Here is a 25,963-nt window from a genome sequence, read left to right on the forward strand (position 1 = left end):
TCTCACAGGAGTGTACCTCCTTCATTTTACATGCAGTGACTGACACACTGCAGAGAGGAAGCAAACTGTGTTGGAGAACCTTTTGAGAACTCAAGAACCTCAGATAAAACATCTTAAACTACACTGTTTTGTCTGTGCAAGCAAACAAGTTATTACATGTGTGAAAAGAAAAAAAGAATCACATAATATTGTGTCCTGGAAGCTGTTGTCTCCCGTTATACCTCAACTTCTACCAAATGATCCAACTGGGAACCACAACCACCTCCCATTTATGGTCTCATTGTAGATTGCACTGACTGCTCATGTGGCAGATGTCTTTGACAACAAGGTCTCTACAAACTTATTTAAAAAAATGTAATTATTTCATAATGAGGATGCTCCAAAAGCTTTAGGGAGGCTGTGTAGTAGTACCAGTCTGTCTCCTCACAGTCGTAGCTGGACAAAAAACAACACAACACAGGGAATCTCCTGCTGGAAAGCAGTCATATGTGGAAAATGTAATTTTCTGATCCCTGCAGGGGGACAGTTGCTATAATAGTTTTGGAAGCACTTTAAAAAATAAGATTTTGCCCACCTATAATAAATAAAGTTTGACTGAACTATAGTTAATGTCTGAAAACAATAAAATATGAAACAAGCTGATGAGGCCAGGTGACCATTATAAGTTAATAAGCTAAACAAGCTTGAATGGTTTCAGCCTTTGAGATAATTTAAATAGATATAATGCAAAGAAATTGTTCCTCAATTTCAGTGACAATGCACATTTAATGCAGCATAGCACAGTGTTACAGGTGAAATAATATGTGGCTGAACCACAAGAGGGAGCTCACTGATCACTTTGATGCCTGGGTATCTGAACTGGGCTTGGCCTCTGCTGCTTCTCTGGATGAAGAGAGCATGTGACATGTCAGCAGTTTCACCAAATGTCTGAGTGATTTTTAAGCATCAAAAATTACCTCAATGACCAATGGTACATACATTTGTGTTGGAAGGTTTATGATATACACGCAACGCATGCAGGTCCATTCAGAATCCTTATCTTTCTTTCCAGTGTCAGGACAATTTAGTGTCTCAATATTAGATTCTTCATTGTGAATCAAATTTCATTGTCAGGCAGGTCAGAATATATACACACACACACAGACACTGCATCTCGGAGTTCATGTGCTTCATTTTCTAATAATAAAATAACACAAATGATTGTATTAACATTGTCACAGAGTGATAATCTTTATTACTTTATAGACACATAAATACAGAGAGCTGTGATCCAGTGAAAACATTGTACAGTATTTACATTATAGTTCCTCTCAGGATCTGAGAGTGGAAGCTACATTTTCAGCTTCGCCATCAATAGCTTTATCAACCCACAGATGACCAAGTACCATGTGTCACCACGTGGACATGATGACTCACACAGAGACGCATACATAGCAGTAGTCCTTTTCTTTCTGTTCATAAAGGAAGTTGGCTTTCAGTCTGTGATGATGGCTCGGTCTCACAGTGCAGTTCGACCTTCACAAAGTCTTTTCTTGTAAAATCTTCCTCACCAGAACTGGATCAGCTCGACCTTTGGTCTCCTTCTGAACCAGGCCCATCAGCTTGTTCAGGACTTTCTTGTTTCCGTTTCTGATGGCGTGAACCTACACAGCAGGCATAACAGACACAAAACATCTCAAATAAAAAGGAAAAAAGAAAGAAGAAAATATATAATTGCAATCCAGAATCCATATGTGAGCCCTCACCTCATCAGGATGCGAGTCCACCACCTTCTGGCAGATGCTGTGCAGCTGTGCAGTGTCACTAACAAGCCCCAAGTCCTGCTCCTGGATGATCTGGCGGGCCGTCTTGCCCGATGACCTCCACATCTCCTGAAAAACCTGTGAGTGGGAGTGGGGTGGGGGGAGAAACCAGTAAGACACAGGTGATAACTGGAAAACAAATGAGGACTAGCTGGGGTTGTGTGTTGTGAGTGACAGGTAGAGAGGGATAATTGCATGTACCGTGCAGCTGACTGACCTGCTTGGCAACCGAAGACGAGATGTGTCCCGTTTCCTGGAGGTCCAGCAGCTCGGCCAGGGCAGGAGGAGATATTGGGCTGGAATAAAATGAAGGGGTGATTCAATTACATTTTAATGGACTGAAGAATTAGTGATATAAATGGAGGAGGAGAAGAAGAGCGGGAGCGTCGGATGGAGAGGATGCAACAGTCTATCAACATTTGTGATTTGACTATAATGTGTTTGTCTTTCCTGTCTGCTTGTTTATTCCCCGGGCTAGCAGACAAATGGAATCAAAAAGCCTGTTAGAATATATTAAGTGGAGACAGAGTTTCATTCAGTGTACTCCAGGCCAGACAGTCCATCTCTGCTAAATCTCTTCCAACCATGACAATAGACACTGTGGGGAAATCTATGAAAAGTATCCAACTTTATACAAACACAACTCAGTTTGACCAGTGGTTTGTGTGTAAAACTGCGTAATGATTCCCAACCAAGCAAATTGTATCCCAGAGGAGGGAAACAAACCATGGAGGACATGAGAAGCTCAATTAATTTGATTAGAAATTGTAATTTTACTAAATATATTCGCAAACTTGTGCATAAGAGGAAAATAAACTAATTTGCTCAATCTGGAAGGATTGAGCTGAAAGTAATGCTAAAATTAATGAAGATGATACAATACTAGCTATTTTGGCCAAACTATTGAAATTGTCAATATTAAAAATTCTTGAATAAAAGCTTAAATATAATGGATAAGAGCTTTAAAAAGAAAAGAAATCCAGCATAAAGTGGGAATGGACATTTGAAATAAGTTGAAAGTAGCCTACCAGTTTTGAAATGCTTGGTTAAGACTATTAATTATTATGGCTAATGATAGCAACTTGAAATGCTTATGGCTAGCTAAAGGTAATGAATAAACAGCAGAGAAATAACAGATAAACAGTTGAAATAGTTTGCTAAGAGAATAACAGGTGAATTAATTAAAAGTTGTAAGTAATAGTCAGCTAAATTAATGAGCAGTTGAAAAAGTTAGCAAACTGTTCATCACAAACACATTCACATTCAAATGGTTAGCTTCTGGTATAATAAGTTGAAATAGCTAAAAGTAATTACTAATAGTTGAAATAGTTAGCTAGGTGAGTTAACAGTTAGCTGAATTAATAAACAGTTGATATGTCAAAGAAATTAATCATGAGTTGAAATTTCTGAAAAATAACAAATAAACACTTGAAATTGAGTGAATGAACAGTGAAATTAGGTAAAAGTAACAGATTAATGGTTTGTCACTCACATGTAGCCTACTACAACCAGACTATTTTGACTGAAACGTTGATTATTCAGTTGTAACAGTGCTCACTGCTCCCTTTTAATTATCTTAAATAAACAGGCAGTGACTGACATCCAGCTCACAATCTGATTGTCAGTGCATTTGAGTGGCAAAAGATGCATGTCAAAAAAAAAAAAAAAAGCTTTCACATTTGTAACATGGCATTAATTGTCGTCCAAGTGAGACCAATGTTTATCTCACAACTCTGTCATCGTCTTGTCACCATCCTGCAGCAAATCTGCCACTGGACATGACACTGAGTTTCCCTCATGGGCAGCTGCCAGCTTCTCTGAGAGGGGAAACCCTGGATGACTAGAGATTAGTCTGAGGTGGCAGAAAGGCCCAGATGAGCTCTTAATGACATGTCTGGTGTCTCAGCTTTCTGGCTGTCTGAGCAATGTGCTTCAAAAATGTTTTTTATTTATTTTTTTGTAAGCACTTATGTGAGTGAGTTTCTGTGTTTTCTACCCTGCCTGCAGCTTTTGACAGTCCTGCCGGCCACTCTTGTTTTCCTTTAACTCTCTTTCCTTTCAACTACAACAAATGCAACGTTATGCATAAATAAACAGCAGCTACTTTGAGGTTGACTCACACACAAATGTTTCACATCTGCCTGGGAATGGTAGATAAAGTGAAGCTCAAAGCATCTGCACTGACGTCAACCTTTTACTTGTTTCATTTACATTTGCTCTAATGACTCAGAGAGCTTTTTATTCTTAGTCATTACAGAGCAATATTTTAATCTTAGTTGCACTTGAGAGGCTGATGTGAAGCTTTTAAAGTTGGGACGACCTCGAATACCCATAAAACTCAGTTGCATCTGACTTGTCACATTATTACCTGTGCTCTCTATTTAGCTGCCATTCAAGAAAATTGTTAAGATGAAATTGGTTGAAATTAGAATTGAGTCTGATATTTAGTGTCACAGTAGGAGACAAAGCTGTGTTATTTTTTTTCATAGCCTTTGGCTAGATAGGCATCTTCAAGTTCTTTTGAAGCACAAGTGTGACAGGTACCATTGCGCCTTCTCTTGGCTTCAAAATATCAACAAGACTATTCAATTTCAAGTGTTTTGGAGCATTTACAAAATCCAACATAATCCAGGCCTGCAGCAGGGACAGATCAAAACAGCAGCAACCCAAAAAAAAGTAATGATTTCACTAATGTAATTGGATTTGTCCACACAGGGCTTTTTCCCAACGGGCTGTCAGGTCTGTCGCAGGTGTTTTGCCATTGACAGACGTGAAGAATTAGGGAATATCAGATGATTTATGAGCTCACACATGTAGCTGATATGTGACGGTTCACGGTGTAATCAGTATTTGTGAACACTAAGAATCTAATAATCCATGATGTCAATCAAATGACAGAAAAGTGTAGATTGCTCGAGTGAATTATTTCATTCAACTGAGGTTGATGTGCTGTCGTTTTCAACCCAGCACCTGTAGCCTGGATATAAAAACATTATTCAGAAATACTGTACAGCACAAGTAAGATCTGTTTATGGCTAAATGCTCATTTAACCAAAGAAAAACTCGGTTACTGAAGGAAACAGTGCAGTAGCTTAGATTTTAGTGCCAATGTCTCCTACTCCTTCAACAGAGAACAGCTTAATTTCTAAATATTGATATGTGACAATGGTGGAAATCAGTAGCAAACTCATAACTACACTGAACCTTTACACATGAGGGGACGTTGTTATTATTCTTGTTGCCCTGCAGTCCTTGTGCTTCACACTGAAACCAGCTACGGTGGCTGTAATATTTAACACCATGACACAGACCTCAGTCACTGGTGGGTGAACAACTCAGCCATTATAAGTGCTACTCTATTATTCTCTACTATTTTTTTTATTTTTTAGAATTGTACAGAAAAATAATACATCGGCACAGGGAAGAGAGGACGACTGCTGGGGCAGAGTCTGAGGTTAATGACAGTAAAATGTTTGACGAAACTCTGGACGACTGTGTGTGAACTGCAGTTGTTCGCCTGCTAGCTCCTGCAGTTCATGTTTACAACACCAGCACTCACACTCTCCCTCTGTCCTCATCATGAGGCACAATTTTTTTGGTCTGACTGCAGCTTCACTCTGCTGATGCTGTTTGATACCAGAGCTTCCACCACAACCTCCTCCTTATGTGCTAAGCTTTAGTACCCTTCTTGTTTGTACAATGATTGGACTGAACTCCTGGAGAACAATCTGCTATAATCTATTCAGTGAAGTGTCTCAGATGGAGGGATATGAAGCCGAACTGCTGATCCTAGTTATAATTTAAGGGGAACTATGCAAGTTGGTCGCTTTTTCGCCGTTTTGGTCGCTGTTTTTTCTCTACAGATCTCCCCCTTCAGTTTCAGAGTGCATATTTTCTCTGTCTTAAAGGGATAGTTCAATATTTTGGCAAATTGGCCCATTGTCATAATCCCTATAGTTTTAGGAGTAGGTTCGTAACCTTTAATTGTCGGCGCAAGCTATTTTTAGAACGGCGGACCAGAGCCGTGAGCTGCTCAGAGCTACGCTACGGAGGCTAATGGGATTTCTTGTTTCCCTCATCAAACTCATCAAATACACAATCCAACAACTCCAAAACGCTCTTGTGGACAAGTTGTGACCTGCACATTCACCACGCTATGAGATAATAACAGAACGTTACAAGACGTTCTGTTATTATCTCATAGCATAACAAACCCACTACTATCCCTTTAAAAACTCACTGCTAAACCTCCTCCCTCCCCCACTGGCCATGTGCATTTTTATTCAAAGAAGCCGGCAAGAAGGAGTGATGGAGTGATGTCTACTGAGGTGGGTAACGCTAACAAGAGATTACAGATTATCGGGTGTGTTTGTGTTGTAGTGCCGTAAAGCAGTCCATGTTTCTGCCGAGACCAGATCTGGGACACCAGTTTTGGTTTTCGTCCAAGAGGCGCTAGGTGGAAGGCAGAGAGCTTCCGTTCTCCCCTAAGAAGTCATTTAACCATCACAATTACTCCAAAGCTGTTTGAAGTGAAAATCTTGCATAGTTCCTCTTTAATCACTTTTAGGTGACAGAAATCACACTTTTTCACTTGAGCTAAACCTGTGAAGCAGGAGTTTGTAACACCTTAAAATACAGAGAGGCCTAATAGACACAGACTTCATGTGAAGAGGGAATAGTATTCTCATGTCTTCAATACAAATAGTGAAGAAATGACAGGGAGTGAGGGAGATAGTGATATAAAAAGGCTCCCAAGCCAAACCTGAATCAGCCATGTTTCAGTTCATGGTCAGCACATCAGCTCCTATCAGTGGAGGCCTTCAGGCTGAAAACTATTATTACTCTTACACAAGAAAAAACACTTAAGTCTAAGTTCATTGAAAGTATCTCATGGTCACTGTAGAGTTGAGAGCAGCTACAATAAAGACATGGTCCCATCATGTGTACTTTCACTTGCACATGTTCCATTCCTCCTCCTGCCGCTTCTCAGAATTCACTGACATTTCCTGACACTGCATGTGAAAGGTAAAAAGTAAGTGAGTCTGTCACAAAGAAACTCAGAGGAGAGGGTCACACGCTGGGGGGGCCTGACTAAAATGTTGCATTGGCAGCAGGATGGGACTGCACCGGCCAAAAAAATCAAATCTGGAGGACAAGCAATAAGCTTTATACTGATATTATAAAAGCAACATAATGGGGATTTGTCTCACCTCTGGCTCACGCTCATGTCTTTCTGTTTGAGGTGACCCAACAGCTCATTTGTCACCCAGCCAATCACCTTCCTTGGCTCCTTCTTGGTCGCTTGCAACACCGCCTCAAAGTACTCCACCAGCCCGTCCTCATTCTGCAACAGAACGCCAGGAACATTCACACGCACATTATCTAATTAGGATCAAATAAGCCCAACGGTGCTCAGCTGCCTCCTGGATTTAAGCAGAACCACATCCACGCTGGCTCCATCAGATGGCAATTAGGAGAAGTGTGCAGAAAACAGATTCAGTGAGGGAATCAACTTCTCTCTCTCTCTCTCTCTCTCTCTCTCTCTCTCTCTCTCTCTCTCTCTCTCTCTCTCTCTCTCTCTCTCTCTCTCTCTCTCTCTCTCTCTCTCTCTCTCTCTCTCTCTGAGAGCCTTTCAGCCTCTTATGAACTCACCACCAGAGTGAAGCTGTGCTCGGGCAGGATGCCGTATGTTTGAACCAGCCTGTCTCTTTTGACACTGGGCAGCTCTGGCAGCCCCTCTCTTATCTTGTGTACCACCACGGCCTGGCACGCATCGATGCCAGCGGGCAGCGAGGCGTTATCCTCATACACAATCAGAGGGGGTAGGTTGGGCTCTGGCATGAACCTGAAGGGAGGGGCGGGGTGGTGGAGAGGGGGAGAGAGGGAGAGGGAGTGAGGGGGAGAAGGCTTATCATCAGTACAGATAAGCTTGGAGAAGAGGAGGTTTTGACGAGATACTAATGCTCCTTTTGACACCACACTTGTCACATTTCACTTGCGACCCTAATCATTTGACTCCATCAGCCCCACACCTGTCCATCTATCACTCTGACTCTTCAATGTAAACACACAGACAGCCACACACACACACAACTGAGTTCCAGCCCTTGAGTGATATCCATTTATTTCCATCCATCTAAGTGCCACTCAGACGCCTTCACCATCTTTCAGTCTCCACTGAGGACAAGATCATCTACTGATAGATTGTGAATATGCATCAAAAAACACAAGCTCTGGGGACAAAAATTGACAGTGACCGTGCAGATACAATCTCACCTGTAGTCCTGAAGACCCTCTTTGTCCCTCATGGGAATAGTTTGCCTGGAAGACAACATGCAAAGAATCAAGAAAAGCATTGTGAACATTCTGATATGTGAACACGTGAAATATTATAAATAAACGCCACTAACTTTCCATCTTATGGGAAATTGTTATGGGTATAGTATTTCAGAAAATAAGTGATAAGATATTCAGTACATCAATGATGAAAATCACCCCCAAAACATAGTCTAATGTCGTGGTTGTCTTCGTCCTATTCAGGACAAAAAATGATGTCAGTATAAATAAATATATACGTCAATACAGAACTAAATAATGAAATGCCTAAATAAATGCAAATTAAATTCATTTTGCTTACGAAAACGTCTATCTCTGTTTTTATTTCTGCATTTATTTATTTAAAAATGTCTGCTTTTGTTTATTTATGTGGATGTTTATGTATTTATGTATACTCATGTCATTTTTAGTCCTTCCTGTCCTTCACCACTCAGACTAGTTTTAGATTATATCCTAATAGTGTGTCATTCTTGCTGTATGAAGTCTGAAGCATTGGCTAAAAAGTGTTTTGTTAGGGTCAACATGTCCATAACCTTTTATTTTTGATCCCAAAAATTTAATCAGTTTGTCCTCGAGTCCAAGTGGATGTTTCTACCAAATGTGAAGAAGTTACTGAGATACCGTGTCCACCAAAATGAGACGGACAAACAACATACATGTGTGTAGTGGTGCCCACTCATCTGCAAACTCATTTAAATCTGTAGCCACCTCCACAGGAGTGAGAACCAAGAGCCAATCATAGGTGATCACACACTATTTAACACGCTCCACCATATACCTCGAACATGCAAGGGCTCATGGGAAGTTAAGCAGAGCACCAGAAGATGATCAAGGCCTCAGCTGTGTGGGAGCTGGCTCATTCTGTGAGCTCATAAGCCTGTGACTCGCACATAGCTCACAGATAACACAGGATGGCAGCGGCATCCAAATGGCTCTATCTATCATCATTACCATGATGGTTCCTCCTTAGCAAAGATCGAGACTAATGAACCAGGCAGAGATCCCAGTCAGAGGGTGTAGTAGTGGCTGGAGCTTGGCATTGCAGCCTTGTTCTTTCTCCCTCCTCTTACCCTGATTTGGAATCATAGGCCCGGGTCTCGTTTTGCACCGTTCCCCCTTTCTGCAGGACACCAGTCTGCCTCTGTATCTCGTAGTCTGGTGACATATAAGGGACAACATGAACATAAGCACAGACCTTAATCCAATAACAGTGGAACACACAAAGATAATTTTGTGGTAAATGCCAAACATCTGCTGTTACATGCTGGCAAATCCCAGAGTCTCTGACTGCTGCCACATTATAACTGTGATAAATGATGTTTTTCTGCCTGACTTTTAAATACCAATTGAGCAGTGGAGTGAGTATGATTCAAGTTATTGATGAATAACCCAAGCACAGCGCCGTTGGTATGCTCTATGGGTATGCTTAAATACCTGCAAATGAAAATGGTGAAACCTTTTGGCGGTGGCTCTTTGTAAGCTTTTTTAGCTGAGGCTCAATCAACAGCCAGTGAAGTCAGTGTTGACACAAAATCTATGCTTTTTTAAGTGAACAGCTGTGGGAAGCCAATTCTCCATCACACGCTGCTATCGCATGGCTAATTGTTTGTGAATGGTTGTCAGTACTGAACTTATGCTTCACAAGTCACTGTCAGCATTAACTATGCCTCCTATCTTCATTCCTCCAGCTATCTCGAGGTTGCATTTACACAAGCATGCAACAAGTTAAGCTCTCTTCAGATGGACCAGCATTCAAGCAAGCTTTTAGGTTTTATGGCTCTTACCGATAGCCCTGGCCAGGTATCGGACGCTGTTGATGTTTTTCACCTCGGTCCTGATGCCCAGCGGCTCTCCTGGTCTGTGGACGGACACGTTGGCGTCTACTCTCAGTTGGCCCTCTGAGGAAAAAAACAGATGTGCTCTGAGAGGGAAAGACGTTTGGGTTTAGATGTAGATCAGCTCAGATATCCAGAGAGAGAGAGAGACAGAGAGAGGCGAAGAGTGATTTCCATACCAGACATGTTGCCTTGACAGGTGCCCAGGGCTTGCAGGATGAGCTGAAGCTCCCTGACAGCTGCAGCAGCCTCCTCTCCACAGCTCATGTCGGGCTCCATCACCAGCTCCATTAGACCTACACCTGATGGATGTGAGGACAGCTGTGTTTTACATCTCTAAGGTATCTATACCACGGAGCTTTGTGACAAACCTTGACGGGCCTTGCTTTGTTGAGCAAGTCTGTAGATAAACATTTGTCTGACTTTGCTTCAAAATAAAAAGATAAAAATCTCTAGAGCATCACATCTCAATGTTAAACAATGGCCTAAACATCTGGAAACTTTGGTCTTTTAGAAAACCTACTCAAATAGTAGTAAGATTTGCATTTTCATTTGCATCTGATTTTGGTGTTTTGGCAGTAGGATGGCATATGTCAGATTAAAAAACAACCCCCAAAAAATGTTGTGTCAGACATGTTGGCATCTACTCTCAGCTGCCCAATGAACCTCTAAGGACAAAGGTACAAAGGTATAAAGATAGAAAGACGCAATAAAAGAATAACAGAGCATCGGCGGCCACATTGTTTAACCTCAGTGGGCAGTAAATGTCGTTACCTGCTCTGTTGAGGTCTATGAGCGTCTGGCTGCGGGCGTCATCGTGGAGACTCTTGCCACTGTCCTGCTCCAACTGAATCTGTATTATCTTGGCACTTTTTCTGATCACTTCACCTCTTTTCCCACCAAGAAAGCTGTAAGTCAGCATGCCATCCACTGCGATGGGCCTGCGCTGCTGAGTGATCTGGTATCCAGCCTGATAGGAGGAGAAAATACAACACCATGAAATTCTGGGCACTGTGAAGGTTGTGTAGTGAATACAGACTCCATAACTCCAAAAGCATCTTGTTGCTCTTCTTAATGCTCCCTCAGCTCAGCAAGAAGCTGAACCTTTTATCGGGTCTTTACAGAGCCAGCAGCCCATCTCGCTATCTGATTAAAAGATGCGCTGGTGAAAATGAAAGGTGAGTCAATAAGAACAGTAACAGCAGGGATGTACTCGTCTTTACTCCCCGTGAAATTAAGATGGAAAAGAATCCCATCACTTTTTTGATGCTAATTTTAAAGGTGAAACTCTGGGTAAAAATGCCAACCATGCTATCATTTAACCTGGGAAGTAAGCAGCTGCAAATTCTAACGTTAGCTATGTAGCAGTTGAAAATTTTACAATATCATGTCACCTAAAATCTCAATCAAGGTAAATGTTCAAATGTGCCTTAAAGACATTTCCTTTCTAACATTACATTATGCTGAATTAACATGTTAATTGCAATTTTACATTGGGTCGTCGTTGGCTAATTAGTTGGTTTAACTGGTTGTTGTGACCTTTCTCAATTTAAAGGCAAGAGCTGGAAATTACATTTTAGGTTCATTAAAAGCTTGATAATGTTAAAATTCAGTGCATTCATGGTAGTTAATTAACCAGGTTAAATTAATTCATTTTAATTGACTAAATGGAGTTATTCTTCATTTGGTGCAATCAAAATATGACATTTTTCAAAGGGAGATACATCAAATTATAGAAGAAAAGGTCCTGTCTGCTGCAGTTGCTCAGCATTGCAGTGGACTAACACTGATGATGAGTCTGCAGTCAGTGCCATGGGTCCATGTAAAGGTGAAGCAGGCAGCATCAATTAAACCCAGCGCTGGCTAATTGGCTGGGACCTTCATTATAATGCTGGAGGAGCGCTGCGATTTCACTCAGGGTTTCTACTCACACAAAAGCATAAGGATAAATATTTTATCTGCCTCTCCGTTCCTTAAAAGAAACTGCTGCCATAAGTATTAATTGCCCGTGTTGCCACGGCAACCACATCACAGGAACTAAACATTAATCATATTTATGCTAAAGAGAGTGAGGACGTGGGAGGAGAGATTGGAGGGGGGGGGGGCTGTTCATCACTGGTTTCCTGTACAATGTTCCTGATCGACTCAATCAATCATGTCCACACCTCTGCCTTTTAAAACATATGGCTGACAAAAAAACCCAAAAAACACAGACTGCTGGGGATTTTCTCTTTTCGATTCCAGCTCTTCTCAGTGGATTCAATCTTTAAATCTGCAGGATTTTGTGAATACTGTTGCAGCTTATCAGGAATTGCCTGTTTTTTACTTAATCTTTCCATGAGTTTTTTTTTTTCTATCTGCTGTTGAAAATGTGGTGTCTGGTGGCTGAAGCACGAACACGCCTCACTGTACATTCAACAGCATCCATACAAGTGAGGACTTTTCATGCATCTCCTGCATAATAATAAATCAACTATTTCTGGTGACATAATGAAGGATCAGGCAAGTGTGTTGTTAATAAGATCCTGGTAGACACATTAAGGCTTCGTATTTACACCCTGACAGCACTTTGAGCCCTAATGAGCTGAACACCTTTTTATATTCACAGTGAGATGCACGTCTGCTCTCATGCTATACATCCAGCACCAGACACACATACTCACATTTCATTACGCCCAAACTCATTTCTGTGTTGTGAGCCGCTGAGTCATTTTCTGACTCATTTCAAAGTCACTAAACAAACAAGCCTCAGCCAGTCGTCTCGCCCTCCTGCGCCTGCACACTGAAGTCCTCCTCAGCTAACCGCCATCGTCGCACACACATTCGCTGCTCTCATTAAGCGCATGTCAAAGCTTCAATAGTCAGGCCATGTCTGTTTATTTAGGAACTTAATATCTCAAGGAAACTGTAATTATTTGCTTTTGTTGGTAGATTAGTGCGGAGCTGCTGAGGCATGTTATTAAAGGGCCGTTATATATGGGCCTGGCCTGCCATTTCATTTTAAAGAAGGAATGCTGTTTGGACAGCGACATTAATCATTTAATGAGCAACTGTGGTGTTTTACAAAATGCAATCAGGGATTTCTAGTGGAACATATCAATAATGTAAAACGCAATTTACAAATGTATTTTTCAAGGGTGGGATAATTTCTCCCTCGCTCCCACTGCTGGTTTGGTTTTACGATGGTAGATCACACTCAACTTTAGGGTCGAATGTGAAAAATATCCCATCATCTGCATAATTAAAGACACTTTGACTTCAGTTTATCAAACACTGGGACAGATCACTCTTTTGAAATAAGTGATGAGACTAAAGCAAAGTTTTTTTTTTTTTTAAAGAGCAGCGCAGTGAATTTAAAACACAAATAAAGGTGTCGGGCTCAAACTGCTGACAAGGGTCGTTTGTGAAATCTCCAAGGAAAACAAAGACTGTAATCGGGTATTATCGTCCCTGCTGTGTGTGTGTGTGTGTCTACTGTTGTGAACGAATCCAAAAGGGGTGATGCAATCTTCGGTAAACACACCAGAGTGCAAGAGGAACCCGACGGTAATCCCTGCGCTTCTGGAGGGGATTTCACTGGAATTTCAAGATACATGGAATTTCTGGGGAGATAATGTATCCCTGCCACGGTGATTAAAAAATGTGCTGCTGCTACTTTGTGATAAACAGGAATGTTGGTGAAATATTATATGCAAAAAAAAAAAAATCTATCAAGATCCTCAGAGAAGACCTGTGCATCATGTCTCATCAGTCACATTTCCACCATGAGCTCAAGTCAGCTCAGAATTTTATCAGGAATATCAAAGAAAGAGAGAAAAAAAATCCACTTAATACAATAACAGAAATACTGTAATAAAAAACAGCTGAACCTAACTATTGCATGTGCAAAGCCTTGACTTACAACCCCCAGACACTCTGTAATGATAACTGTACATCACTTATGATGCCTATGAATGTGAATTTGCACATCTAGCTGATCTGGATGGAGTCTTCCTTTCTGCTGCCTTTACTTAATCATAAGAGACCCCACACCCCTTTTTTGTGTTTGTTGTTTTTTTTCTTCTCATTTTTGTTTATCTATTTATTGTAGGGTCATGTAATATTTTGTATGTAACTATCTCCATTAGGTGTAACTATCTCCATGTCTTAAGGTGGAAGTAGCAGGTGATGTTTTATATTACAGGTGAGGGAACTGTTATATTATATCTAGTATCACTTTGGAATACTTCTCCCTCAATTGCCTTGTCTTTTATTATGTATATGATAAATACTTTCAATAAATAAACCATGAAAAAAAACAAAAAACAGCTGAAGTTCAGATTCAATCAGTACACTGCTGCCACCTCTTTGAGCAGTTAACTAAATAAAACCAAAGGGAAAGCAAATCTGTCTCCTAAGTTCTTCAGTCCATAATTACCCTCCTGATTACCTTGCCCAAAGCTGTGTTAACATATACTCTTCCCAGGGTGAAACAGACGCTGAAAAAATTCAAACAGCAAAATTCCCGAACACCTTTCTTCTGAGAATTTATAGATTTATTACAAGAGGTCCCTGTAGGGCAAGTCACTGTAGAGTTCCCATGGCATTTTGTCTTTTCCATCTAAGCCTTAAAATGTCACTCATAATGGCAGTAAAATTACCCTGTAGCTCAGAGGGGTAGTGAAACCTCACCATGCGAGCACTCCATTACATGGAGGAAAGTGAACATCACTTGGGCAAGACTGTTAAATGGAAATATCAGAGTTAAAGCGAGGGGGTTGGGAGAGGTTTGGGTACTTCTACCACCTCCTTACCAAGCTGCTGTTCATCTTATATTGCATGCTGTTAGACATTTTAAAACCTCAATTGCGAGTCGCGGCCAGTGGATTGGTGCTGAACTTCTCAAATGCCACGTTTGCAAATTTGTCTGATCTACCTTATCGGCAGTAAATTTGAAAAAGGCGATTTTAAAGATGCAATGAATCATTGTTCGGCCACTAGGAGGCAGCACAAACAGGTTGTGAATAAAAAAAAGTGACACATCGTCACCTTTTGAGATGATATGACAGATGTGTTAGTGGCCAGTTGCTTCCTTACACACTCAGCAGGTACAGAGAAGCATTGTGCTCTCAGCCATCTGATGAATTTAAGTCGCCTTTAACTCTGTTTCTCTCCTGCAGCTCCTGAGGGAAGTATCTGTCTTTAGCTGCTTAAAGCTCCCCTGTGTTCACCGTATAGGTTCAAAACTTTCTCTCCCTGCTGTTCGGTGCCGGGCGGGCACGTAGTGTACAGTGGGGGGTTTTAAAGCAACACACAAAGTCAGCAGCCTGCTGGCGGACATAATCAGGCATTAGCCGCTAAAGAGGCGGATATTTCCCTCAGGAGCCGGTGGAGATCAAAACAGAGCGAGACGGGGAGAAAGCATTAGACCACCATTCATCAGGTGGACACAAACAAGGCTGCAAATCAATGCTAATGTTTCTGCTGGATGTGTAAATAAACAACTGTTTGCTACACGCTGGCGTTCACCACATCAGTTTAACGTGGACAGCATGTCGATGTCATGTCACAGATTGTTTGCACTCTCCCCCCTTATGTGGCTAGAATAAATACATAACTATACGTATTAGTTCATTAATATTGGTTTGAAGTAGTGTACTCAATAGTTAGTATATGAATATTTAAATTATAGGTGAGGTAGCCTCCAGTTGGAAAAATGATTATAGGTAACTAACTACTGAAGATCAGAGTCATCTTAATACCTCTACTCACAAATCAATTAATGTTAATGAACTACTTACCTTTCATATTTCCTAATTAGTCCAGAAAGTCGATAAGCAAACAGATATACATAATTGAGCGCTTAGAGAACACCACCCAGACTTTTCAGGGTTCCAATAATGATTAAAATCATGTTAACTATGAATAAAAGACAGTTATTCCTAAATTACCAGTGAAGGCAGTGAGAGGGAAATGAAATAAAGTAAGGGATAATGGATAATGTAAAAATGTGACTGCACTGTGATGAAGGAAATGAGCTGTAAGTGGAAAAAACACTGGTCATTTTCTTTAACAGCTTTCCGTATCCCTCGTCTATGTGTATGGCAAATAGTTTTTTTTTGCTGGCTCAGCAAGACTTGCTCACTATTTAAGTCAAAGCCGGCGTCTGCAAGAGTTCAGGGGGAGGGCCATGATGGAGAAGCAGGAGGCAGATGAGAACAACCTGTATCACAGCAAAAGCAATAATGCAGCATGGTGCCGATGACAATAGCAGCTCTACTCTGCTGTTTTTGTGATAAGGTATACTACTAGAGCCTTGATGTTGCACAGAAAGAAACAAAGGAGGCCGGGGAGTGAAAAACTCACAGGGAGATCAGCGTAGAAGTAATGTTTCCTGTCAAACACTGACTTCCTGTTTATAGTGCAGTTGAGAGCCAGGCCTGTCATCACCGCCGCCTCGACACATCGTCTGTTCAGGACCTGGGGACACAACACAGGGGACGTTATGTGACGATCTGACAAATAAGGGGGGGGGGGGGGGCAAAAAACTGGTGTTTATCACAGTCTGGGTTAAACGAAACATCGCTTACAGGTAATGTGCCAGGTAAGGATCCATCAAAGAAAGACACCAGGGAGTTTGGAGGAGCTGAGAAGCGAACTGGTGAGCCGGAAAACAGCTTGGTGTTGGAGTTAATCTGGGCATGGATCTCCAAGCCCACCACCCCAACCAGCTGCTGGGGGGCACTGAGGTAGAGAGGAACAACACATGTTACAGAGACAACACCAGAAAACCAAAATATATGAACTATACATGTGCAGTGAGGCTACAAAAATCAGCTGGAAAAGGAGCTGTGCAGAGGAAAACACTGCCTCTGTCTGTCTGACAGCTCTCCATTAGAAGGACACTTCAGACAGAAGCTGCAGACTGAGCTCCTCTGCATACTAATTCTCAGCAGGTTATGACTGTTGTTTTTTTTGTTGTTTTTTTAAAACCATGCTTTTGATGTTCGCTATTACCACATGATGCAATGTACAAAGAAAATAGAGCCCCACTCAGTACTCACAGCTGCATAACAATGACAAAAATCCCAAATGGTGTACACTCTGACACTCTAAAATCATAGTTTATTTAGCATGCAATGGCACATACATGTTTTCTAATTGTGTAAAACAGCCACATATAACAGCTGCAAAGAGATTAGATGTTGTACATTATGTAAACAACTACTGTCTGATGTGAAACTGAGAAATGACTGCAGAGATGAGTGATTGGATTTAGTGTACTGTAAATTGGAATTAAGCCACTGATTAAGACGACAGTGGTTTTAAGGCAGTGTCTGGCTTCAACAGTTTTAACACAGAAAGCTCAGTTCACTTCATTGATTCATTGAGTGCAGCTTAGCCTGTGGAGACAACGGTGTAATGTCTTCCTCTGCTGATCTGGAGGGAGCTGTCTGAAGTCTAAATAACCCTTGAAATTTGTGTTGCACCATTAAAGCAAAAAATATAACTGAAATTGCAATATGGCCAAGCAAATTGCAGGAGCTGCAATTTTTTGATAAAGGTAAAATGTGTCACAACATTGTTTGTTTCAGTGAAAATGAGATGTAAAAATGTGCCAAGCCAACTGAAGTAGCAGCCGCAGAGTATTGCAAGCCCTACTTGCAGTGTAATCAGAGTCCTGGTCATTTTGAGCATATTTATATTAACCTCTAGGATAAATAATCCTGCAGATATTCCAATGCTGGAATAACATGGCTGTGTTTTTAGGTGGGTATGTATCATTTGCTGCTTTGATTTGGACTGTGGGACATTTATCAGGACGCTATAACTTATGGATTTATCACATCAGTTTAAATGACTTTACTGATGAATCTCCTACAAATGAACAAAGTTATAATCATAATCATATTATTAAAAGCCAATTGCTATATAAAGCCTGGGCTTCTGGAGGTGCCAATATTATCAGATCTTTGGGTTTTCTGGGACATCCCTCAGACGGTACGTCTGTGTGGAGAGATCGAGACATTGAAGACTCCAGAGAAAATGAAAACAAACAGGTTTTTGAAAAAACAAACAAATTCAATTCATAAAGAGGCTTTTCTGTTGTTCTGACTTCTCTTACACGGTGAGAAGATCTGGATAGAAACACTTGAAGGAGAACTACAGATCTCTCAGAAATCACCCCAGAGTTGCATTTCAGACATTGGCAAACAGCAGGCCCTGCAGCTTGAGTGGTTGGCTTTGAGGGATATAGGCCCACGATTACAAGTCAGTGTGGTTCATAACATAACAACTACAACAGCAAGAGCCTCAAACACCATTTTCAAAAGTTTTAGGGGAACTGACACCAAGCCCCCAGGAAAAAACTCATAAGCATTTTTTTTATATATATATTTTTTTCTTCCAGTGAAAATGCAATGAAAAAACAAACAAACACAATTCCCACTAAAATTGTGGCTTGTTTGTCAAAAATAATTGCCATATCATTTTTCTTCAAAATAGTTCCGTCAGATCAGATAAACGTTAATTAATTATTAATCCCCAGAGGGAAACTGAATTACCATAGTAGCCACAACAAACAACAAATAAAAACGAGTGCAAAATAGTCAGCTAACACTGGGTTAATGAGGAGTTGCACTGTCAGGATAAAGCACTTAACATGATATGATTCAAAACAGCACTGCTAATCCTATGAGTATAGTAATTATTATGTTACATATTATTTGTAGAGCAAATGTTTATGGGTTATGTGTCGAGGCAACACAACTAGGCATCCTGCCGATAAATGAAGAATCTTTGTGAAATTATAAAAATCATAATCTCACTGTATCAAATGAAAAAACAGCAAAACTTCTTCTTGTCTATGAAAATATCTTGTGCTCTTTATGATCTACCTTTTCTCTCTGTTTCCAGTGATCTGAGTGATCAGTAGTGGAGCTGTTGACAGGTTTTCATCTGATCCTATCAAATGCAGGTGCCATAGTGAAAAGTGAGGCAGCCTCCATAAAACCTGAGTTAAGCCCACAGATAGCTGGATAACCCACTAAATCTTGTTGCATGGTATGAAATAAAAATCCATGTTGTCCTCCCCCTCACTGTCACAGAGGCTACACTAAGCTGCACAGTGGAGAGTTGCAGCTATTATGTGGACGGTAGGATCTAGCGTTTTTGTGGAACTTGATTCATATCAGGAAACAAAATTCATTATTTATATCACCCACAGCTTAAAAAAAAAAACTGTCAGCTGCTAGTTCTCCAACTTTAAGCACAATGACTTAAGTGCCCTTAAGGTTAAATCAGAGGGGTTATCAGACTTCATGTGAAGCTGTAAGTAACCATAGCAACAGCACTTCTTTACTAGCCTACATCTCACACACTTTCACCAAATTATGACTTCATTGAGGGTTATGGTTTATATTTTATTTTTTTGTTTTTACTTTCTTAACTTCAGAAATAATTTCAGGTGAAGCAACTCAACTGAGTGTATTGCCAAAATGTAAATCTGACAGTCCTTGATTTAGGCTATAAATACATTGTTCATTTTAAGGGGATCTATATGCTCACTTTATTATCCTGTTCTGGGACTCCACTACAGAAGCTTTGCATGATTGACAGTTCATTATGGGTACGGTACATTATACCCTCAGTTGTGTTATTAGCCCATTTTTAAGGCTGCACTTCCAGAAGCCTGTCTCATGAGCTTCATCTCGACCTCTATGCAGTGGATTGATAAACAATTCAAATGTTATGATATTATTGACGTTGCATTACGACTTTGTTCTCGAAATGACAGGTTTATTTTATTTCTAAGTGGTCTTGATACTGATTCATACTTATTAAGGCACTAAATAAACTTAAAACTGAACCTTATTCAACACGCTCAGCTCTTAAACTCTACTGTTTTCTACTAGTCGTGTCAATGACAGAGTCTCCTCCACAGTAACAGCCTCTCTTACCTTTTCTCTTTCAGCTGATGTTGACTGCGACATTTTGAGCTTGTTGTGTTTATCCGTCTAATGACACACAAAGTCCTCGGATATAATAATATCGATATATGTTTATTCATCTTATGTAGCAGCTCGCTCGCTGCTATAGAGGGGGCCGCCATGTTGGATCTGAGGCATCAGGTAAACACAGGACGGGAGTTGTAGTTTTTTAAAGTGAGATTTAATATGGAAGTCAACGGCGCTAGCTTTCCTTTAAAACTACAATACCCAGCACCGATCGGGTTTCCCGTTTCCTATATAACATACATCATTTCCGGTGTCCAATAAGATCTGGCGGGACTTCTTCACATGGTAGCCGGGGATCAGGTTGTTGACAAAACTTTCAGAAGTTGTTTTTACGCGGCACTTTTGATAAAAGTAACACAACAATGATGGCCACAAATGGAAACGGCAATAAGTCGTCAGTTTGTCCAAACGGCTCCGCGGTGGTGAACGGAGGAGGAGCAGCGGCCAGCACCACGGAGGCATCATCACCATCACCCGGCTCCAAGCTGCACAACGGAGGCTCAGCAGCAGCCCCAGCCCCAGCCCCAGCCCCGGAGAGGTTCGCCTTCAGCACGGAGCCGTCCTTCGAGGATGTGCGGCGGATGCAGGCGCAGTTCACGGACGAACGGGACTGGAACCAGTTCCACCAGCCCCGCAACCTGCTGCTGGCCATGGTGGGCGAGGTGGGCGAGGTGGCGGAGCTCTTCCAGTGGCGCGGCGAGGTGGCCGAGGGCCTGCCGGACTGGAGCGAGTCGGAGCGGGAGCACCTGGCGCACGAACTGAGCGACGTGCTGATCTACCTGGTGGAGCTGGCGGAGAAGTGTCGCGTCGACCTCCCGCAAGCTGTGCTCCGTAAAATGGCCCTGAACCGACTGAAGTATCCCGCCAACAAGGTGCATGGGTCGGCCAAAAAGTACACGGAATACACTGACTGACTGAGCAATGGATGGATGGATGGGTAGTTACTGCTGGAGCTGCTGCAGCTTAACCATGGCCCACTGCTACTGAACACTTTTTTATTTTATTTTATTTTTTACTTCTTTTGGTTCAAGTGGCTTTTTCTGGCTTGACTAGTTACCATATCAATGCTCTTAACTTTTGTGAAGCACGTTTAGTAGCCCTAGATGCCTGTATTATGCAAAGCCACATTTAGCAGGCATGGCACTTTATGAACATATAGTGGCTTTCATAGATCTCAACTTTTAAATCCTGTTTTTACCCTGTGTGTTTGAGACATTGCATGCTGTTGTGGTTAGTCTTTTTTTCTGTTGTGCAGTGTATTTGGGGGAAAATGTTAAGTTTGACCCCTGATTGTTTCCTTGATCATCCCAGACATGGAAAAGAAGTTGTAAAATAATGAAAATCAAGTATTTTTACTTTTGTGGATTTATTTGAATGAGGGATTGATCTCTTCTTCTGTTTTATTCATGTCATCATTTTTGTCAAAGTTGCTTTAAGTCTCACTCATGTTTTTTCATTCATTCATTTCAGTTGGTTGTTTCTACTGTACAAATTTAATCCAAACTAAAGGGCATTGTGAGAGATGTAAACCCCCTTGCCTTCTGATTATTGGTGTGTGAACATATTTAATTGTAGTCAAATACAACACCCCTGCAATAAATGCTACCATCTCCAAGGACTCAATGTTCACTTTCTGTCCATTCAACTTTGTGGTGTGTTTTGGAGGATATGGATTATTAATTTTAATATTTAATGTCATAATTAGAGGTGTTTCTAGTCCAACTCTGATAGAAATAAGGGAACCAACTATTAGGAACACTTCAGACGAAAGCAGTGCAATTTGACAAAAGAAATCCCCATGAAAATGTGATTTCTGGCAGGACTATTGTGTTAAGAGGCATTAGTTATAATGGTCTACTAGCACAATATATGCAGGCATGACTGCTACAATGGCTATAACTAGACTAATCATTGAAAGGCACTTGTAGCCTTCAATCCTCCTTGACATCACTTCATCTGACAAGATTCAGTATTACTGAGTCCCTGAAAATAATGGTTGGCTGTTGTACAAAATGTATCTGGGTCTATTTGGCTTTCATTGCTTTATTTAAAGCAGCAGGCAGTAATGCAGAGGAAGGATGAAACAGGCTCTTCCCATGCGTTGCCACCTGGAATGAATATTTGATGAATCTTTCAGCAAAGGTTTCTAAAGTCAGAATATACTGATAGAGTATTTGTGTGTGTGTGTGTGTGTGTAAGAGACGGGCATTGAGTGCAACAGAGGGATGAAAACATCTGTCAGATTTTTCATTTAACTTCAAAAATTGTCTGAGACACAAACATTGCCCTCAGCTGTGTATCCTGGTGCTCACTCAGACATTAGTCATCCGCAGGCTGCAACCACGAACAGTCATGTATCACTAAAAATGCTGCTGTGTACGAGTGGAGTCGCACTTCAAAGTAAACAGCCTTTTACTTAAGCAGATATGACACGGTATGTCGCATTAAGAATGAGAAATTGCGCACTTTTCCTGATGTGTATTCAAAAACCTGGATATGTAATCTCCCCTCCTTCCCCTGGCACTATAATGTGTGAATCCATCATTTTAATTTTCAGCTCTTTGGAATTAAGATTTATAGCAGAAAGGAGGGCTAAACTTTTTTCAGTCTTGATCAAATGAAGTAGAATAACCACAGTAGCCGCCTTAGATTTGGTTTTCAGGATCATAAAACCTTAGCTCAACATAATTCCCCACAAACTCAGCAGTGCACAACTCCACACAGCTCAAAGTGAAAACATTTTCAGCAGTAGTACTTCCAAATTATCAACCCTACAGTGTATAATGCACAGTGAACGTCTTTTTTTTTTTTTAAATGGTGTAATAGAAGATTGGAACATTTTGTAGATGCAATTTCAATAGTTTCTAGTTGTGTGCCAGGCAGGTAGCAGGCTGCGGTTACAGCTCTCTCAGGAGACTAAATGTGGACATGTTCACCCTGTAGTGGTGTTCTTGCAGTTTTCTGTCGCACTGAGAAAATACAGGCACTGCTGAGTTATCACGAAAAGATTTGGTAAAGAACTCCGCATTTTGAAAAACTCATGCATTTTTTGGACTGGAATATAATATAGCACATTTCCATATACTGCTGCACTGACATAAAAATGTGATATAAAGATTAGACTCTCTGAAGCTGATCCTGAACCCAGCTCTAACCTCAGTCAGAGAGTAGCTACGACTTGAATTACACATTTATTATTTTTCCTTGCAGGAACTTCTCACAGCTTGTTCACCGCACTATCCCATGCATATGAATGTCACTTAAAGTAGTGATATGTACCTACGGGAAGAAGTGACGCGATTTTCCTCTTACAAATGCAAAAGTTAAACTCATGCACAATGAAACACATATAAGTTCACTGTGGGGTCTCCAACATTACTAAATCTATTCACCAACTTAATGTCGCATGTCATACGCTGACCTCATGTCCTCTGAAAAGAGAGACTTATAAAGCACCAGATGAAGATTTCTGAGTCCAAGCCTCCTTTTTTTTTAAACACTGGGCCAAATCTTACACCTCTTCTCTCTGGCTGCTATTACACTACATTTCACCTTTTACTATTATCCCATTACTGTCACATATGGTCACATTGTCCCAGTTTATAATTTGGATACGTGAAGTTCTGCTCAGTCTCTGTTAAAATTGAGTTTGAGTTATCGCTGCACAAAACTACTCAATGATAGTCTGTGCTTACCGGCTCTGTTAACCCAAACCTTTCAAATCAAGCCATCAATATAGTATACTGTGTTTTGTACAGTTGGATTGATCATATATAAATTCTAATCAATGTATTTCACAGATGAATCTTATATGAGAGTTAAACTTTTACACATAAACAATCTTTTTGAACTCTTTTAAAAACATGCTTCATTAAATTAGTAAATTACCTTGGCATGCATCACCTCATTTACACAGAAAACCAAAAGAGGGAGTTTTCATCTTTATTGGCTCAGTGAGGCTGTGAAATCATTTCTTTGAATAAATCTTGCCCTCATGTCCTCCGAGACTGCAGTGATGGGGGACACCCACAAAAATCAAGTCCTCAAGACTTTAAGCACACTGGAGAATGAATGTGTAATGGTGAATTCGATTCACTGCTGATAAGGGTCCTTCATGTCCACTATACCTGCTCTTTTACTGATAAAAGTTTTTAATAGCTGGAGTGGGCAAATGCTTTGGAAATGGTACAAATACATTAAAATTCTTTGAGATCAGGAACCATCTGACAGATTTGAAGTTAGGCTAAGTGGTCTGTTTGGTGGCAGGACTTGATAATGTCCAAAAACCAACAAGAACGGCAAAGTGCAGTTCCAATAGCTCATTAAGGATGTGTTTGGTATGTTTTTTTTTTCACTTAAAATGGGAAATACATGTACACCTGTTATCCAGAAGTGCAGGCCTTTCCTAATATCAACACTATCCCTGTAATAAGTTTTAGCTGAAAGTAAACTGAGGGCTAGTTTTGCTCTCATGTCCGATGTTTTCATGTTTCGAGAAAGAAGTTAAGACAGTTCCCATGATGCTTTTCCTTGTCTGAAGATGGCGCTGAGGGCTTAATTACTTAAGACTTTTGATGAGTTTAAAAATCGTACATCTTCTTCTACTTTTTAATGGCCAGCCCCGCTGATACCATCAGGCCTGTTGTTGAGGGATTCAAAGGGATGTAGGACATTTAGTTTTTCATGCTCTATCTGTTTAGATCTCAAAGACACATACTTGAGTGAGTGAGTATATTTATTTTTCTGTGAAACAGCTTCAGGTTTTTTTTTTCCCCACTTTCTTTTAGGCCACTTCCTCTTTCTTTTCACTATCTGAATCACACACACAGACACTCTTTTATCCCCGTCATAGAGACAGCAGTGGGAGCTGTCAGATCTCACACAGTGGGGTTACAAAGCAGCAGGGGTTCACATCACATCACATCACATGCTGCACATACACACGTGTACATTTGCACAGAAACACACACAGACCACTACAGTAGCTTCCCCCGCCCCCATCTCTCTCTCCTGGACCATCGCTAATGGCGAAGAATAATTTTGTCTCTCTTGTGTGGTTCTGTCAGATCTTAAATACCCCAGACTGATCCATCCTGAACATGAACTACTTGGCAATTCGCTTCCTCCTCATGAGACATACAGCTCAGCCAATACAGCAATTGTCACAAGTCAAAATCCCTGCCAACAATTAGACAGTTATATGAGTGTCTCTGTGGGTTATATCAGTTCACTGAGGGAATTTGCTAGATGAAATATAACTTTATTGTGACCCAGTACATGAATAATAAAGACACCTTTTAACACCTTTGCCACCTAGATCATCTAGCTTTGGTGTTATTTTTTCCCCCAAAACTAAGCTAATGCATTTATTTTAGTAATAGCTTCCTGTAACTGGCATTTTGACATTTTGTGGCAAGAAAAGCACAGGTGTGATCAGTAACAAAGCCGAGCTCCTCTTATGCGAGCTTGTTCCACCCAGGTCAGTGGAAGGAAGTAATTGTTAATGTTGTTGGATCCACCTGCGCCTTTTCTTTTCTGCTGTGGAAAAGCCATTTTCTCTTTTTGATTGCTTTATTGAACCAGCAACATTTCAGACACAATGGAGTGATAGTCTTTAGCTTGACTGAACAGATAAGACAAGAAGAGCATTAAACCAGCAGTTAAAGTATATCATATTGTGTTACTGCAAAGACTAAATCCTGCATTACTTTACCAAAAGAGAAAAGTTTATACTATTGAATGTTGCATCTTAGTGAATCAAACCAAATTTGCAAATGTGCCACAGAAAAAAAAAAGCACAAGAGTAAACAATGAAAGCAGTGGTGGCCAAAATAGATTTAGCTGCTTTAGTTATGAGATACTTGGATAACATGAAACCATTGTTCAAATACGCCACATGCCTGCTCTCAAGAAGAAAACCAAATTAGCAATGAGAAAATGTTGATTTTATTGTACAGACTTTTAGATGGGACCATACATACAGTCTGAGTCAAGG

At 40.7% G+C, this 25,963-nt stretch overlaps 2 protein-coding genes across 2 annotated transcripts; one reads left to right on the forward strand and one right to left on the reverse strand.

Annotated features, from left to right (window-relative positions):
- Positions 1–1,492: 1,492 nt before the first annotated feature.
- gatb (glutamyl-tRNA(Gln) amidotransferase, subunit B) lies at positions 1,493–20,098 on the reverse strand. The gene is made up of 13 exons (XM_085782306.1): positions 19,912–20,098; positions 16,543–16,696; positions 16,319–16,432; positions 10,748–10,943; positions 10,153–10,275; positions 9,923–10,036; positions 9,209–9,293; positions 8,079–8,123; positions 7,455–7,647; positions 7,013–7,146; positions 2,020–2,098; positions 1,746–1,880; positions 1,493–1,643 (listed from the first exon to the last, which is right to left on the reverse strand). Exons 1-13 carry the CDS (start codon positions 20,061–20,063, stop codon positions 1,518–1,520), a joined length of 1,650 nt encoding a protein of 549 aa, XP_085638432.1. The 5' UTR covers positions 20,064–20,098; the 3' UTR covers positions 1,493–1,517.
- A 217-nt stretch (positions 20,099–20,315) lies between these two features.
- On the forward strand, positions 20,316–20,970 carry dctpp1 (dCTP pyrophosphatase 1). The gene has a single exon (XM_085782367.1). It carries the CDS (start codon positions 20,331–20,333, stop codon positions 20,880–20,882), a length of 552 nt encoding a protein of 183 aa, XP_085638493.1. The 5' UTR covers positions 20,316–20,330; the 3' UTR covers positions 20,883–20,970.
- The last annotated feature ends 4,993 nt before the right edge of the window (positions 20,971–25,963 follow it).

This window comes from Trachurus japonicus, chromosome 1, assembly GCF_045865225.1.
Source record: "Trachurus japonicus isolate A0001 chromosome 1, Traja_1.0".
In the NCBI taxonomy this organism is placed as follows: Eukaryota; Metazoa; Chordata; class Actinopteri; order Carangiformes; family Carangidae; genus Trachurus; species Trachurus japonicus.